This window comes from Xenopus laevis, chromosome 2S, assembly GCF_017654675.1.
Source record: "Xenopus laevis strain J_2021 chromosome 2S, Xenopus_laevis_v10.1, whole genome shotgun sequence".
NCBI lineage: Eukaryota > Metazoa > Chordata > Amphibia > Anura > Pipidae > Xenopus > Xenopus laevis.
Genome location: NC_054374.1, coordinates 17,139,407 through 17,153,794, shown reverse-complemented (window position 1 = coordinate 17,153,794; position 14,388 = coordinate 17,139,407). Strand labels below are relative to the sequence as shown.

The following is a 14,388-nucleotide window of genomic DNA, read 5'->3' as shown; positions in this document are numbered from 1 at the left end:
ACCCCAGGGCACTGCTTTTCCCTATATGCCAATATAAATGACTCTCTATCAGTTCCCTGCCATGCTGATGACGCTGCCAATGCAGACAAGGACCAGGGCTCAATCACTGGTAGAGTCCTGCGCGGGTCCATTTTTTGGAACCTGTACCCGAAGCATACCCACAACCTGCAATCCGCAACTCGGACCCGCAACCCGCATTCTTTCCCGCTTGGACCCGCTACCCGACCTGCAAGTACCTTATCCTCAACCCGGACCCGCAACCTGCTGACCATCAATAATCAGGAAGTGCTGTCATTGTAAACCGGAAGTGACGTCCTCAGAAGTAGGCGGGATCGGAAAAATAGGAGTAAAAATCGCTATTGAGAAGACCCGCGGCCCGACCCACAAACCCGCAGAACAGCCGACCCGCGCCTATACCCGCACCCGGAACTTCTACCCGCAACACACAGGTTTTTGTGGGTAACCCACGGGTACCCGACCCGCTGCAGGACTCTAATCCCTGGCACATTTTGGTTTGGTTCTACTCTACACGGAGCTCTGGGGTTCTCAGCAGAGGAGGTTCTGTAAACACATGGGGAAGAGCCGCTCCTCAGTAAGGTCTCCACATGAGCAAATCTTTACTTAATCTGGCAAAGCAAGGGATGGATCTGATGGCTCTGGCTCCAGGGAAAACAATGGGATCACATGAAGAGGTGGCCATGCATCTGGTCCAACATGAGGTCCAGCAGCCTCCATTTACACAAGGAGGCCCAATAATATAGCCAGTGAGCAGGCCATTGTCTTGGGCAAATGAGCCAGTAATAATAATAACTGCTTCCAACTCAGTCGTCAGTAACTAAATCAGCAGCGAGAACCTGCCAGTGCCAAAGAGCCCAACCTGCGGCCCTCCTGCTGATGTTAAACTCAATAAATCTCACACATGAGAAGCTGAAAGGCCACTCCTTGAAGATCTTTAACCAAAGCCCCCAGGGTGAGTAGGTGACTAATTAAGTTCCTAATCTGGGGCAGTTGAGTTGTGTATTACAAGATACCCCAAACTGCCCTATTCCCCTTTCCAAGACACAAGGTTTGGCAGTGAAAGGGTTATGGGGGGGCGTCATTATTATTTCACATCCTCCTTATCTGCTCCCTGCGAATCCTACGCTGGAGCTGAATCGTGCCATTTGTGGGGCAGCTCTCATGTATAAACGGGCCCTCTATGGAGCAGAGAAAGGCTCAGTGTTTCTTTCCTAGAATCCCAGAGCTTCCCTTGTCCTGAATCCAAGAAAGACGAGTTCTGGGGTTTTTTTTTTAACTTCCCCAGAAGGGAGAAAACAAACAGACAAATAGGGGCCACAGGGGGGCAGAACTGGCTGAGTTTCTCTAGATCAGATGGGATCCAAGAATTAGGGACGGGGCCCTATCCTTCCAGTTACTAGCTCCCCTCCCTCCAGCTCCATGTGTCGGGATGATATCCCCACGGGGTTAATTCATTAACACATTATGGGATGATCTGCTGCCAGTGTTCTCCATGTCCTAAATCCATTGTCTGTTTAGTGCTGGGTTCACTGCAAGTAGGAAGGTGACAGTAGGGCAAGGGGGAGATACCAGGGCAGAATGGGGACATTAGATCAGGAAAGTGACAGTTGGGCAAGGTGGGACAGTAGAGCAGGTTTTGGACATTAGAGTAGGAAGGTGACAGTTGGGCAAGGTGGGACAGTAGAGCAGGTTGGGGACATTAGAGTAGGAAGGTGACAGTTGGGCAAGGTGGGACAGTAGAGCAGGTTGGGGACATTACAGTAGGAAGGTGACAGTTGGGCAAGGTGGGACAGTAGAGCAGGTTGGGGACATTAGAGTAGGAAGGTGACAGTTGGGCAAGGTGGGGATACTAGAATACGATGGGGACATTGGAGTAGGAAGGTGACAGAGTCCCATTGAAGTACATTAACAACCAGCACAAAGAGCCAAAGGTTTCAGAAGGTCCTGGGAGTTGTAGTTCAGGAACATCTAAAGGTCCATAGGTCAGGCCTACTTCATAATCTGTATATAATGGAGCCCACAAATTCTGTTTTGCTCCACAACCAATGAGAGCCAGGTGTGAGCATCCCTGCAGGGTGACTGTCAGTAAGTAACACTATTGCACCACAACTAGCTGGTTAGTCTGGTTAACAGGATGAGGAAGTCCCTCTGCCAGTGCAGCTGCTGCAGAGCCTCTTGAGGCAATTATGTAACCCATCAAACTCTGCTTTATAATAAGCTGAAGGCTCTGGGTCTCCACGGAGGGGGATCCTTGTGCAGAACAGACATTACAACAAGGCAGCGTAACCTGTTGCACTACATCTCCCAGCATCCCCAGCAGCACAAGTGCAAGAGAGGCACAGGTTGCACTAGGCCTGTATGCACAAGTCTAAAGTTATGTCTGTGCTCTGAGGCTTGTAAACAGTTAAAAGAGGTCCATGACATTTGCACACGGGGTGCTGCCGGGAGTCACTTTTATAATTGCACCTCCCAGGGTGAATGGGAGTTGTTTAGACTCCAGAGATTCAGTGTCAGGGCAAAGCCAATAGAGGGCAGTCATCAAGCCTCCAGGTTGAGCAAACTACAACTCCCAGAATCCTCAGTCAGGCTTTGGAGCAGTAAGTGCAAGGGGAAAGCGACCTTGCTGAACCCCAACTCCCAGAACAATTCAGCTTGGGGGGCACAGGTCTGAACCCCTTTTAAACATGAGTCACGATACAACATTAACCCCTTATAATTGTCTCCAGAGGGAGTAGAAAGTAGGAGTCTTATAGTAACTGCTGATTTTCCGCAAGTCGTAAGGCGATAATCGCGCGCGGAGAGGCGACAGTCGCACATCCACGAGCCACATGTGTCCGGGCTGCGGCTGTAACGTCACATTCCCCCTCTCCCTGTCCTCATGATTGATGTCCTGGCGCTGCGCCACAACCAAGTCTGTCCCCTCCTCGTCCGACTACGCACGAGATGAGATCACTGACATCAGGGGGAGGGGTCGCAGACCCGCAGCCCATAAATAGACGCACTGAGCTCCAGGCTGCAGCACAAGTCCCCCTGGTGCGACTGAGAAGTAGAAGCAGAGCAGCCGGGGCTCCTCATAACACTCAGCGCCGGGGACACAGTTGCACTTTATTATCCGCTGCTGCAAGTGGGACGCACAACTTCTGGCTGCAAATCGCACGCGTCTCTTGCAGCTTTTCCCTCTCACGGTTTCTGCGCAAAAGTCGCCCTTTTCCTGCAACAACTTTTTGGTGTAAAACGATGAGGGTCGGATTCCTGCTGCCCTGGATGACTGCGCTGCTCTGCGCCGGGAACGCTCTGGGCTCCGCTATGGAGGAAGAGCTGGCGGCTCCTGTCAGGCTGGAAGCTGCGACCACCCCGGGGGAATCTGCCAATGAAAAGCTTCGGTACCACCTGAATGTATTTGGGGAGAGTCTGACTCTGGAGCTGGAGCCGGATCCCAGTTTTCTTGCGCCGGACTTCAGCCTCCAGTACGTGGGTTTGCCCGCGGAGCGCACAGGAGGAGCCGCGGCCGAACCGCTGTCTGAGCTGCGCAAATGCTTCTACTCGGGCACAGTCAACGGGGACTCCGCGTCCAGCGCTGCGCTCAGCCTGTGCTCTGGCCTCCGCGGAGCCTTTTTCTACCGCGGGGAGGAGTATTTGATCCAACCCAGCAACCACACGCTGACAGTGGCCGACCCCAACTCCCCCGACCCGCTGGTTCTCCATCTGGTCCGTAGGAGCAGCCGTGCCAAGGCAAAGTGTGGGGTCACCGACCCTGTGGGACAACCTGTGAAATCAGAGGATTCCCCTTCCCAGAGGCCCATGCCACCCACAGGTATGTTACACCCCCAAACCCTAATCATGCCCCTCCTCCACCTCTTCCCTTTCTGTATCCCACCCAGTGGAGCAACTAGATATTACTGGGCCCCATAGCAAATTCATTTTAGGGCCCCAACATATCCAGAGATTGCCCTGTTTTACCAATATATATTGAAATTGCTCATTAGTTAGGACCCCCCATACCTCATGTGCCCCCCTGCAGCCTCAGGGTCTGATTCCTCTGTAGTTACGCCTCTGATCCCACCTTCATATTAGAATGTCACCCACCTAGAGTGGTTGGGTGTTGAGCAGCTGGGCAAGGTACAACTGTCAGGGTCCAATCGCCAATTAATAAGTAACTGTCAGCTGCCCACTGTAAAATCTTGGGCATTTTCACTCATTCACCCAATGGGATCACTGTCTAATCCAACCGCTAATGAATAATGGTGCCAAGTATATATAAGGTTCATGTGGCATGTAATTGTGCCTTTGAAGCACCTCCAGGGTTTCCCAATACACTTGGCACCCACTTCCATGGCCTCCCTGGACTTTATCATCTGTATCTCTGCCCAGACTGTTCAGTTCAAAGCAGTCCAGCGCACATAGGGTTAACTTTCAAAGCTTTGGAAATGATATCATTGCAGAAATTAGACATGTCCATACTCGCCCGACCCGATTTACGTTGAGGAATTTATTTTTCTTTTTACATGCGCTTTAAGCAAGATCACATTTTCCATTCATAAAAAAAAAAAATTAAACAGTAATGAACCCTTTGTTGACCAATTGTTGAACAATTATTCCGACTGTCCAATAATGGGAATGGTAAAAAAAATCTCTGATTTGTGCTCAGTTTGCAAGTGGTTAATGTCACAGCTCCCGCTGCTGGCTGAACCGGTAGCGCAGTGAGGGGGGCCGGCAATACAGGGAATTTCAGTTTCTTGGAAAATGTAGAGCAGATTAGAGACGGCTGCTGAGCACGAAAAGGCCGGTCACAAGCACCGGACTGGGATTCCATGTTGGAGCTAAATGAAAAAAAAAAAAGGGGGAACTTAAAGGGCATGTAAACCCTAAACAGTTGTCTAAAGACAGAAATGTCGTCCTAAGCAACTTTCCAATATATATTCATTACTGGGTTATTCTGCTCTCTGCACTGCTAGTTCTGACTTTTGAGAAAAGGTAGCAGAATCAAACTGCAACGGGGAAGAATCATGCATGGCTGACTTCTGCTACACTGTTTCAAGAGTCAGAAGCAGCAGTGCAATATCATAAGAGAACTAGACCTAATTATCTCATGTCTCACCCCCTCGTTCTGCGCAGGATCAGGAGGCACGAGGAAGAAGCGGTTTGTGTCCAGCCCCCGTTATGTCGAGACCCTGCTTGTGGCTGACCAGTCTATGGCGGAATTTCACGGGAGCAGCCTGAAACATTATCTCCTCACCCTCATGTCCGTCGCCACCAAGCTCTACAAGCATCCCAGCATCCGCAATTCCATCAGCCTCGTGGTGGTGAAGATTCTTGTCATCTACGATGAAGAGAAGGGACCAGATGTGTCATCCAATGCCGCCTTGACTCTCAGGAACTTCTGCAGCTGGCAGAAACAACACAACCCTCCCAGCGACCGGCACGCGGAGCATTACGACACTGCAATCCTGTTCACCAGACAGGTAGGAAATTGCTACGTGCAGGAGCTGCCATACTGCCATGCCATTAGCAATCACATTAGGTTCCAATGAAACAGTGCTCCGCAGTGGTTTTAATATGCATCACTGATAGATATAAGAGTTAAAAACTGTACTTAAAGGAATACTGTCACAGGGAAAAAAAGTTTCTTTTCAAAATGCATCAGTTAATAGCAGAATTTTGCACTGAAACCCGTTTCTCAAAAGAGCAAACAGATTTTTTTTTATATTTAAGTTTGAAATCTGACATGGGGCTAGACATATTGTCAGTTTCCCAGCTTCCTCCAGTCATGTGATTTGTGCTCTGATAAACATCAGTCACTCATTACTGCTGTACTGCAAATTGGAGTGATATCACCCCTCCCCCCCAGCAGCCTAACAAAAGAACAATAGGAAGGTAACCAGCTCCCTAACACAAGATTACAGCTGCCTGGTAGATATAAGAACAGCATTCAGTAGTAAAATCCAGGTCCCATTGCGACACATTCAGTTACATTGAGTAGGAGAAACAACAGCCTGCCAGAAAGCAGTTCCATCCTAAAGTGCTGGCTCTTTCTGAAAGCACATGACCAGGCAAAATGACCTGAGATGCACCTACACACCAATATAACAACTAAAAAAAAAGTACACTTGCTGGTTCAGGAATGAAATTTTATATTGTAGAGTGAATTATTTGCAGTGTAATTTAGAAATCAAAAAATACATCATAGAAATCATGACAGAATCCCTTTAATCAGCATTGCCATCATTTCAAGGGGCACACAATCTTCTGCACGGCAGCTGTTGCAGAACTACAACTCTCAGCGCCGGCCGTTGCACTTCTGCTGCGGCTGCTGTAGCACACAAGGTTGCTAACATATTATATTTACTCATTACTCAAGCCTGAGACAGGAGGCAGGGTTAAACCCGAGTCAATGATTGACAAGTAGCGTGAGACTAGTAACAAGGATCTCTTTAAAGGCCAACTCATCCCTTCCCATTGATATAGAATGATCTAGATATACAAGTAGAGGAGATGGTTAATGAGGATTATTCTTTGATCCATCACAGACATCTCCAAAATGAACAAATCCGGAGGGGGAAAAAAAAGATGTCTGTTTTGCTGAGATTCCAAACACTGTCAACATTAAAGCGACCAGGCCATATCTGTGTCTTTAATTTAATTATTAATGGACCTGCTTCCTCTTCTTTCACTAGGACTTGTGCGGTGCTCAGACTTGTGATACCCTTGGGATGGCTGATGTTGGAACAATCTGTGACCCAACTCGGAGCTGCTCTATCATTGAGGATGACGGCTTGCAGGCGGCATTTACGACAGCCCATGAATTAGGTATGATGGCTTTATACAATGGGCTTCATCAGGACGGCTGTTTGAGTTGAGGTTTAGTGCCAAAAAGTCAACTTTTCGTAGAAAGGAAAAAACCCTGCCTTTGGTGATGGTTTAGAGACACAAGATGAGCCAGTATTGGCTTTATAGCACTTGACTGTTGCCCCTCATTAATGTTGCACAGGATAAGGCTCAACACTGTCATTTATAAGTGGGGAGCTTTTATCAGTATGGAGCGCGGTATGCAGGAAATAGTTGAAGTTGGTCTTTTTTTTCTTCTTCTTGGCTTAAGACTATTCTTCTCAAGAGCATTGTTGAGTTTGAGGGCTATTAAGTAGGTTGCAAACAAGGAAGCACTTGAATGTTTGATTCGGAGAAGCCAAAAGAGTTTAAAAAAAAGCAGTGTTTGACCTCCAATTTCATGTGTGTGTTTTATTCTTTCAGGGCATGTCTTTAATATGCCGCACGATGAGTCAAAGCAGTGTTCCGGTCTCAACGGCGCCAACCAAGACTCGCACATGATGGCCTCCATGCTCTCCAACTTGGATAGATTTGAACCGTGGTCTACCTGCAGTGCTTACATGATAACCTCTTTCTTGGACAACGGCCACGGTAATTGTTCTGTGGATGGGCTTCAGCAAGCTAGGGTTCATGGAAAGTACTGATATGGCAACTCAAGTTCAATAGGCCTTTGGGTTCTGTTCTGTTAAATGCCTTAAATATCTATTACTAGTGCTAGAGCTGCCTTTTTAGGTTCCAATATTTACATTTTCATCCCATTCTGGTCATCAGGCTGGATTTCAATTAGTATTTAGTACACCAGCTGTTCTTTGCACCCTTGAGTACCCCTAGGGCTATGATTCCCAGACTTTGATGTTGGTCTTGAGTAGTCTGAAGGCCAGTTAAGGTACAATCTGTGGGAAAGTCCTATCTGCTCTCTTAGTTACACCTAGAAACCCAGCCTAAGAGAAGTCAACTGGGGTGAGATTTGGGCTAAATGCTTATTTGCTGACCTTTCCACCCTCAATAATAGATTTAAAATGTTTAATAAGGTTGTGGTTTTCACTGGTTCTAAAAAAAAATGGGAAGCGCACTTGTCCATTGTGGAGCTAATAGAAGGAAAGCACAGGCTGATTTTGTTCCTAAACATTTTGTTTCCTTAGGAGAGTGTTTGCTGGACAAGCCCCACAGACCCATCACGCTCCCCTCAGATCTCCCTGGAACGTTATACGATGCCAATAAACAGTGCCAGTTTACATTTGGAGACGAGTCCAGACATTGTCCAGATACAGCCAGCACGTGTACGACCCTGTGGTGCACCGGAGTCTCGGGAGGCCTGCTCGTGTGCCAAACCAAACATTTTCCTTGGGCAGATGGAACCAGTTGCGGAGAAGGAAAGTGGTGCATTAATGGAAAGTGCATGGATCAGACCGACAAAAAGCATTATGAGGTATGATTCTTATGGCTTCACCCAATAGTTGCTCTTTTTTTGGTATTCAAGCTAGGGATAGTGTCCGGATCCTCTGTCTTTGGCTCATTAGAATATTAAGGGTTTGCACTGTGACTGGGTGACAACGCTGGCTTAGTGTTTATAGTAGGAAATATAGTGTCTTTTACACATATCACCATCTGTAGTTAAACGTTCCACCCCAGCATTCAAGCCAGGTAATTTTGCCCAGGGCTTTTCCATGTGTTTTCAATAAGACCAAAGTTGGACTGTTATATAGTTATACTTTCTGTAGGACCTTTAGCAGTGCAGGTCTAAGTATTAACATTTTAATACCATGAATAATCATGATTTTTTTTTTTCTCTCTATTGCTTTTCTAGACTCCAGTTCATGGAGGCTGGGGCACTTGGGGCCAGTGGGGAGCATGCTCAAGAACATGTGATGGAGGTGTTCAGTACTCTGTACGAGAGTGTGATAACCCAGTGCCGAAGAACGGTGGGAAATACTGTGAAGGCAAGAGGGTGCAGTATCGGTCATGCAACATCCAGGACTGTCCTGAAAATAATGGTAAGTAATGTTCTGTTATAAATTCTATTCATTTATTTCGAATATTGGGCACAACTCGGGCAAGAGTACTGGAATGTCATTGCTAAATGTCTAATAGAACCTTCCCTTGTGCCTATTGTAGGAAAGACCTACAGAGAAGAACAGTGTGAATCACACAATGACTTGTCTAAGTCACCCTTTGGCAGCGGACCTGCAGTTGAATGGACCCCCAAGTATGCAGGAGTGTCACCCAAAGATCGTTGCAAACTCATGTGCCGCGCCAAAGGCACTGGATATTTCTTCGTCCTCAATCCAAAGGTGAGTTTATGCCCAGACCAGCAGATACTGGGGAAATGTTTTTGAGTAGATATAAGATGAAAAAGAGTCCCTTTGGTTAATCCATAAAGTCTGTACTGATGTCCAAAATGACAAAAAAAATCTGGTGTAAATACTGTCTCTTTAACCCAGTTTTAGTGAACTGTTTGTTCCCAATGTCTCCAGAGCAAACTAACTAGAAACTGTATCTTAGAAAGGGCTGACTGCATTTGAGTAACTGCCAAAGGCTCACGTGCACTTGTGAAATTGTTTTGGGAGTCATTTGCTAAATATCAAACAAAATATCTGTCAGTATAAATCAGCTAAGCTTTCAAGTGCTGGTTCCGCGAGAGCAAGAGCGTGCATGGGAATGAGGTCATTGTCTAGATTCCTTTCCTAAATTAAGCTTTTTTTAGGAAGCTGTTCTTCTTTCATCTTCTGTATTTGGTTTTAACAAGCCTTCTTTTTTTCGCCAGGTGGTGGATGGAACCCCGTGCAGCCCAGATTCCACCTCAATGTGTATCCAAGGGCAGTGCGTAAAGGCAGGCTGCGATCGGGTCATTGGTTCCAGCAAGAAGTTTGACAAATGCGGCGTCTGTGGTGGAAACGGGTCAACTTGCAAGAAAGTTTCAGGCAACTTTATTATATCACGGTATGTTGATATGATTAAGGTCTACTATTCTTCTTGAACATATCACCATCTACTTCAGATGTTTAGGTGGTCATGGTTGCAGTTGACTGTGGAGAATACAGTATATTCCCAGCATACTATTGTACTGGATATTTCCAAGGTTTTGTTGATTAGGTCCATCATGGAACAGATTAATGCAAACATTTGGTGCCTATTTAGGGCACAGGAAGGATTTTGCTTATAACTTCTAAACTGTTGGGTGGTAATGAAGGTTAATAAGCACTGGATATGATTTTGAATTGTCTTTTTCTGTTTTTGTAGACCTGGTTACCAAGATGTTGTCACAATTCCTGCGGGTGCCACTAACATTGAAGTGAAACAGCGGAATAACCGGGGATCAAGGCATGATGGTAGTTTCCTGGCTATCAAAGCAGCTGACGGCACATATATTCTCAATGGCGATTATACTTTGTCAACTCTGGAACAGGACATTACTCACAACGGCAACATCCTTAGATACAGTGGCTCTTCTGCTTCATTAGAAAGAATTCGTAGCTTTAGCCCACTCAAGGAGCCCATAACCATTCAAGTCCTCACTGTGGGCGATTCGCATCGGCTGAAAATCAAATATGTTTACTTTGTCAAGAAATTGGGACAACCGGAAAAACCTAATAAAAAGAAAGAGTCCTTTAATGCCATCAGGGAGACCATACTTTCCGAATGGGTCATCGAAGAATGGGGAGAGTGTTCCAAAACGTGCGGATTAGGTTGGCAGAGAAGAACGGTAGAATGCAAAGATATCAACGGACAACCATCAACGGACTGTGCTAATGAACTCAAACCAGATGACATCCGGCCATGTGCCGACACGCCTTGTCCTCAGTGGCGATTGGGAGACTGGTCTTCCTGTTCTAAAACATGTGGGAAAGGTTTCAAAAAGAGACTTTTAAAGTGCATTTCTTACGACGGCGTTAATATGCCTCAGGAGAACTGCGACCCTTTAAAGAAACCTAAACATTTGATAGACTTTTGTACTCTTGCCAACTGCAGTTAGACAGCGTTTCCCCTCCAACCAAGAAAACTGATTGGTTCTTTTAGAAAAAAGCCAAGCGCTGTAGGCATGGTGCGTGCCGTATGTTTCATGTGTTGGCTGAGGAGTTGTGGGAAGTAAGCAACACTAATGTCTGCTGGTGGCTAAAGCACAGATTTGGTTCTAGAGCAAAGGCAAATTAACATCACTGCCTCCATCATGGACCATTAGAAGCTCCTTATATGGAAGACTGTTACTTGTTAAGGAAGCTACAGACACACAAAGGTCAGCCTAGGTAGTAACACCTCTGACATTTCCTACCAATGTAACATGCAGTATTGTTGAACTTTTTATTATGAGGAACAGACATATGATGTTATGTTCAACTTGTTTTTGGCCAGAGTCAACCTACCTCAGTTAGGAAGGTCAAAAACAGAAGTGAAAAAAATGGAGCTTCAGCATAGATATTTATGGCTGCTATTGTATCACAATATATTTTTTATTTTATACAATTTAGGCAAGTCAGGTGGGCCAGGTGTAAGATGACGCGTCTTGGAGAGGGTTGGAAATGGTCTTCATGTCAACCCATGTCATTATGACCTTCCTAACTGTGCTTAGATGGATTTTTATATATTAATTATCATCCGTTGGCTTCTCTTGAAGCTTTACCCTAAAACATATATGGCAACTGGTATCTCTTAGAGGTCATGTAAGACCAGTGTCAATAAGTGGATGATGTTGTCTAGGCAACTCATCATTGGCTGAACTTGAGTTCTGTAGAAATAACTTGTAAGAAGAAATTCCAGATTTTTTGCATGAAGTCCTTCAAAGTGCAGAGTATTAAATGTGGTTGGGTTACTTGCACAAGGTTAAGGAGGGGCATCCCTTTCTTCAAGTGCAGCCAACTGTCATCTTCTATATCCCCGCCTATCCAGATAATGGCGGATAGTATGTCGATCTTCTTATTCCCCAATGTCTGTGATGCTCGTTTGGGGTGGGTCGTAGGACCTGGCAAAGTGCAAATCTTCAGCTAAAATTGGGCCAGTATTGAAGAAGAGGCACGTGTTTGAGTGTAATGATATAAAATGTTCTATATTCAGAATATTGCTTGTATGATATGAAATGCAGGTATGGATCTCACAATAGGTAGACAGTCCTGGGGGATAGCAGGTCCATCCACCACTGTTACCCAACGTTCATGTGCTGCGTGTCTATGCCAGGTTGTAGACTGCTCGAGAATATGACTTTGCTCTGTATATAGGAAATGTACTTTATAAGTATTCTTCTGTATACCTTCCGTGAAGGCATTCTTGATGACATATAGGAAACCTATTTATTTTTGTACATTTGATTGTATTTTAAGTTATCGCTATTTTTTTTTTTTTTAAAAAAGGACATATAACGAAAATTAAAGAGTATTTATGCATTATGTTACCGAAAACAATAAAAGAACACCATGAGATTTCAAAGAAAACCTTCTTTTATCTTACATTCTTGTTGTTTGGAAATGACGCTGTAAATGTACATATCTTGATAGTGTTTATGGCTTTGCATACCATAACTAGCGTGTTTGACTTGCCAGGGCTTTTTATTTTGGGCAAATAGTTCACGCCGAGGTGTCTTCAAAGGACTAGGCGATGCGTCGGCCCTTTGAATCCCAACTTTGATGTGCATGAAACAGCTGCGGCTTGGGGCCCGTGTAATTATCATTTTAAGAAATTTACGGCCTAATGAGGAGTTGAAAACAGAAGTTTATTTTTTTCTGAATGGGCAGGAAGAGAAAAGAAAGAAAGTGATTGGCTGGGAATTGGCTTCAGGATAGATGGGACCTGACATCCTCTCTCTAACATCAAAAACTTGTTAAATACCAATGGTTTCCGGGAAATTGGTGGGTAACATATAAGCACGGAGGAACACTGTATGACATTCAGTAATATATTTAAAGGTGTTGTTCACCTTTAAGTTAACTATTAGTATGTTATAGAATGCCTAATTCGAACCAATTTTTCAATAGGCCTTGAATTTGTTTTTTATCATTTTTGAATTATTTGCTTTTTCCAGCCTTCAAATGTGGGTCACTGACCCCATCTAAGAAAAACTGTAAGGCTACAAATGTATTGTTAGTTTTTATTACTCATCTTTGCATTCGGACCCTCTCCTATTCATATTCCAGTCTCTTATTTAAATCAGTGCATGGTTGCTAGGGGAATTTGGACTCTAGCAACCAGATGGCTGAAATTGCAAACTGGAGAGCTCAAATAATAAAAAAAGAAAACCGAGTTGGGGAAAAATGTTCCTGGGCAGTGTAAACTAAGTGCTGTGATTGGGTATTTGGTAGCCCCTGTATGCACTGGCAGCCTATAGGGGGCTCTAGTTGGCAGTAGTAATGGATGAATGTGACCCGTTTCACTTCTCAGAAAAACGGCAAAACAGCGAAAATTAGCCAAAAATGATCTCTCGATCTCTCTCTCTATCACTCTCTATCTATCTCTCTTTCTCTCTCTCTCTCTCTTTCTCTCTATCTATCTATCTCTCTCTCTCTCTCGCTATCTATCTCTCTATCTCTCTCTCTTTCTCTCTCTCTCTCTCTCTCTCTCTCTCTCTCTCTCTCGCTATCTATCTCTATCTCTCTCGCTATCTATCTATCTCTCGCTATCTATCTATCTATCTATCTATCTCTCATCTATCTCTCTTTCTCTCTCTATCTCTCTCTATCTCTCTCTCTCTCTCTCTCTCTCTCTCTCTCTCTCTCTCTCTCTCTCTCTCTCTCTCTCTCTCTCTCTCTCTCTCTCTCTCTCTCTCTCTCTATCTATCTAGACAGTGTAAGACAGTTAGAGCTATTGGCTGCCCATATAAAGTTAAATATTTGTTCATATGTATCAAGTGTTAATTGGCTGTGAATCAAATTTAGAGAAAATGACTGATTTTGTGGATTTCTCAAAGCCCAGAAGAGGACGAGTTGCATATGAAATATAGGCACCATCAGTGATTTAAAGTAATGGAAGTGGATTACACAATGTTAATCCCAAGAGCATTAGGTATAGTTATTAAAACATGAATCTGCACTATAAAAATAGCTGAAACAAATGTAAATGGCAGAGTTGTGCATTTCAGCATTCTCTGGGAAATGAAGGCCTAACACACTGTAGGAGTAACTTGAGTCAGTGCAAGGTGGTAGAACTTGCGCTATCCAGATGTTTTTCATCCACAACTCTCAGCACCCTGGATATTGGGAGTTGTAGTTGAACCACATTTGGACAGTGGCATCTGAACATCTGCCCGATCAGACCTCATCCTTTTTTCACACTATGAACTGAGCACAACTCTGGCAAGGAAACCATATAACGTGGCATGTTCATTAAGTCAAAATTGATATTTTGCCAACAAAAAATGCAATCCATTATGGAAAGAGCTCTGTGCAACCGCCAGTTAAGTTTTTTTTTTTTCACTGTGTGGGTAGTAAGGGATGGAAAGCAATGACAAAGGCTGGCTCTGTGTTTCTGGTTAACTGGAGCTAATAATTTGCCAACTCTTCCAGCTGGTGGTGAACTGTGACAGCTTGCATTGTCTGCTGCTGAATGCTGGGAGTTGTAGTT

General features: G+C 44.9%; 1 protein-coding gene across 1 annotated transcript; it reads left to right on the top strand.

Moving 5' to 3' along the window:
* The first annotated feature begins 3,021 nt into the window (after positions 1–3,021).
* Positions 3,022–12,175, top strand: adamts1.S (ADAM metallopeptidase with thrombospondin type 1 motif 1 S homeolog). Its single transcript, XM_018248863.2, has 9 exons — positions 3,022–3,832; positions 5,134–5,480; positions 6,693–6,825; positions 7,267–7,434; positions 7,986–8,272; positions 8,651–8,837; positions 8,959–9,134; positions 9,608–9,783; positions 10,084–12,175. Exons 1-9 carry the CDS (start codon positions 3,256–3,258, stop codon positions 10,814–10,816), a joined length of 2,784 nt encoding a protein of 927 aa, XP_018104352.1. The 5' UTR covers positions 3,022–3,255; the 3' UTR covers positions 10,817–12,175.
* Positions 12,176–14,388: the final 2,213 nt, after the last annotated feature.

Excerpts from the sequence above, each read along its gene's own strand:
- adamts1.S (XM_018248863.2), top strand. The coding sequence starts at position 3,256 with ATGAGGGTCGGATTCCTGCTGCCCTGGATGACTGCGCTGCTCTGCGCC. Across the intron at positions 3,833-5,133 it reads GAGGCCCATGCCACCCACAG|GATCAGGAGGCACGAGGAAG; the intron begins GTATGTTACACC and ends CGTTCTGCGCAG. Across the intron at positions 9,784-10,083 it reads GGCAACTTTATTATATCACG|ACCTGGTTACCAAGATGTTG; the intron begins GTATGTTGATAT and ends CTGTTTTTGTAG.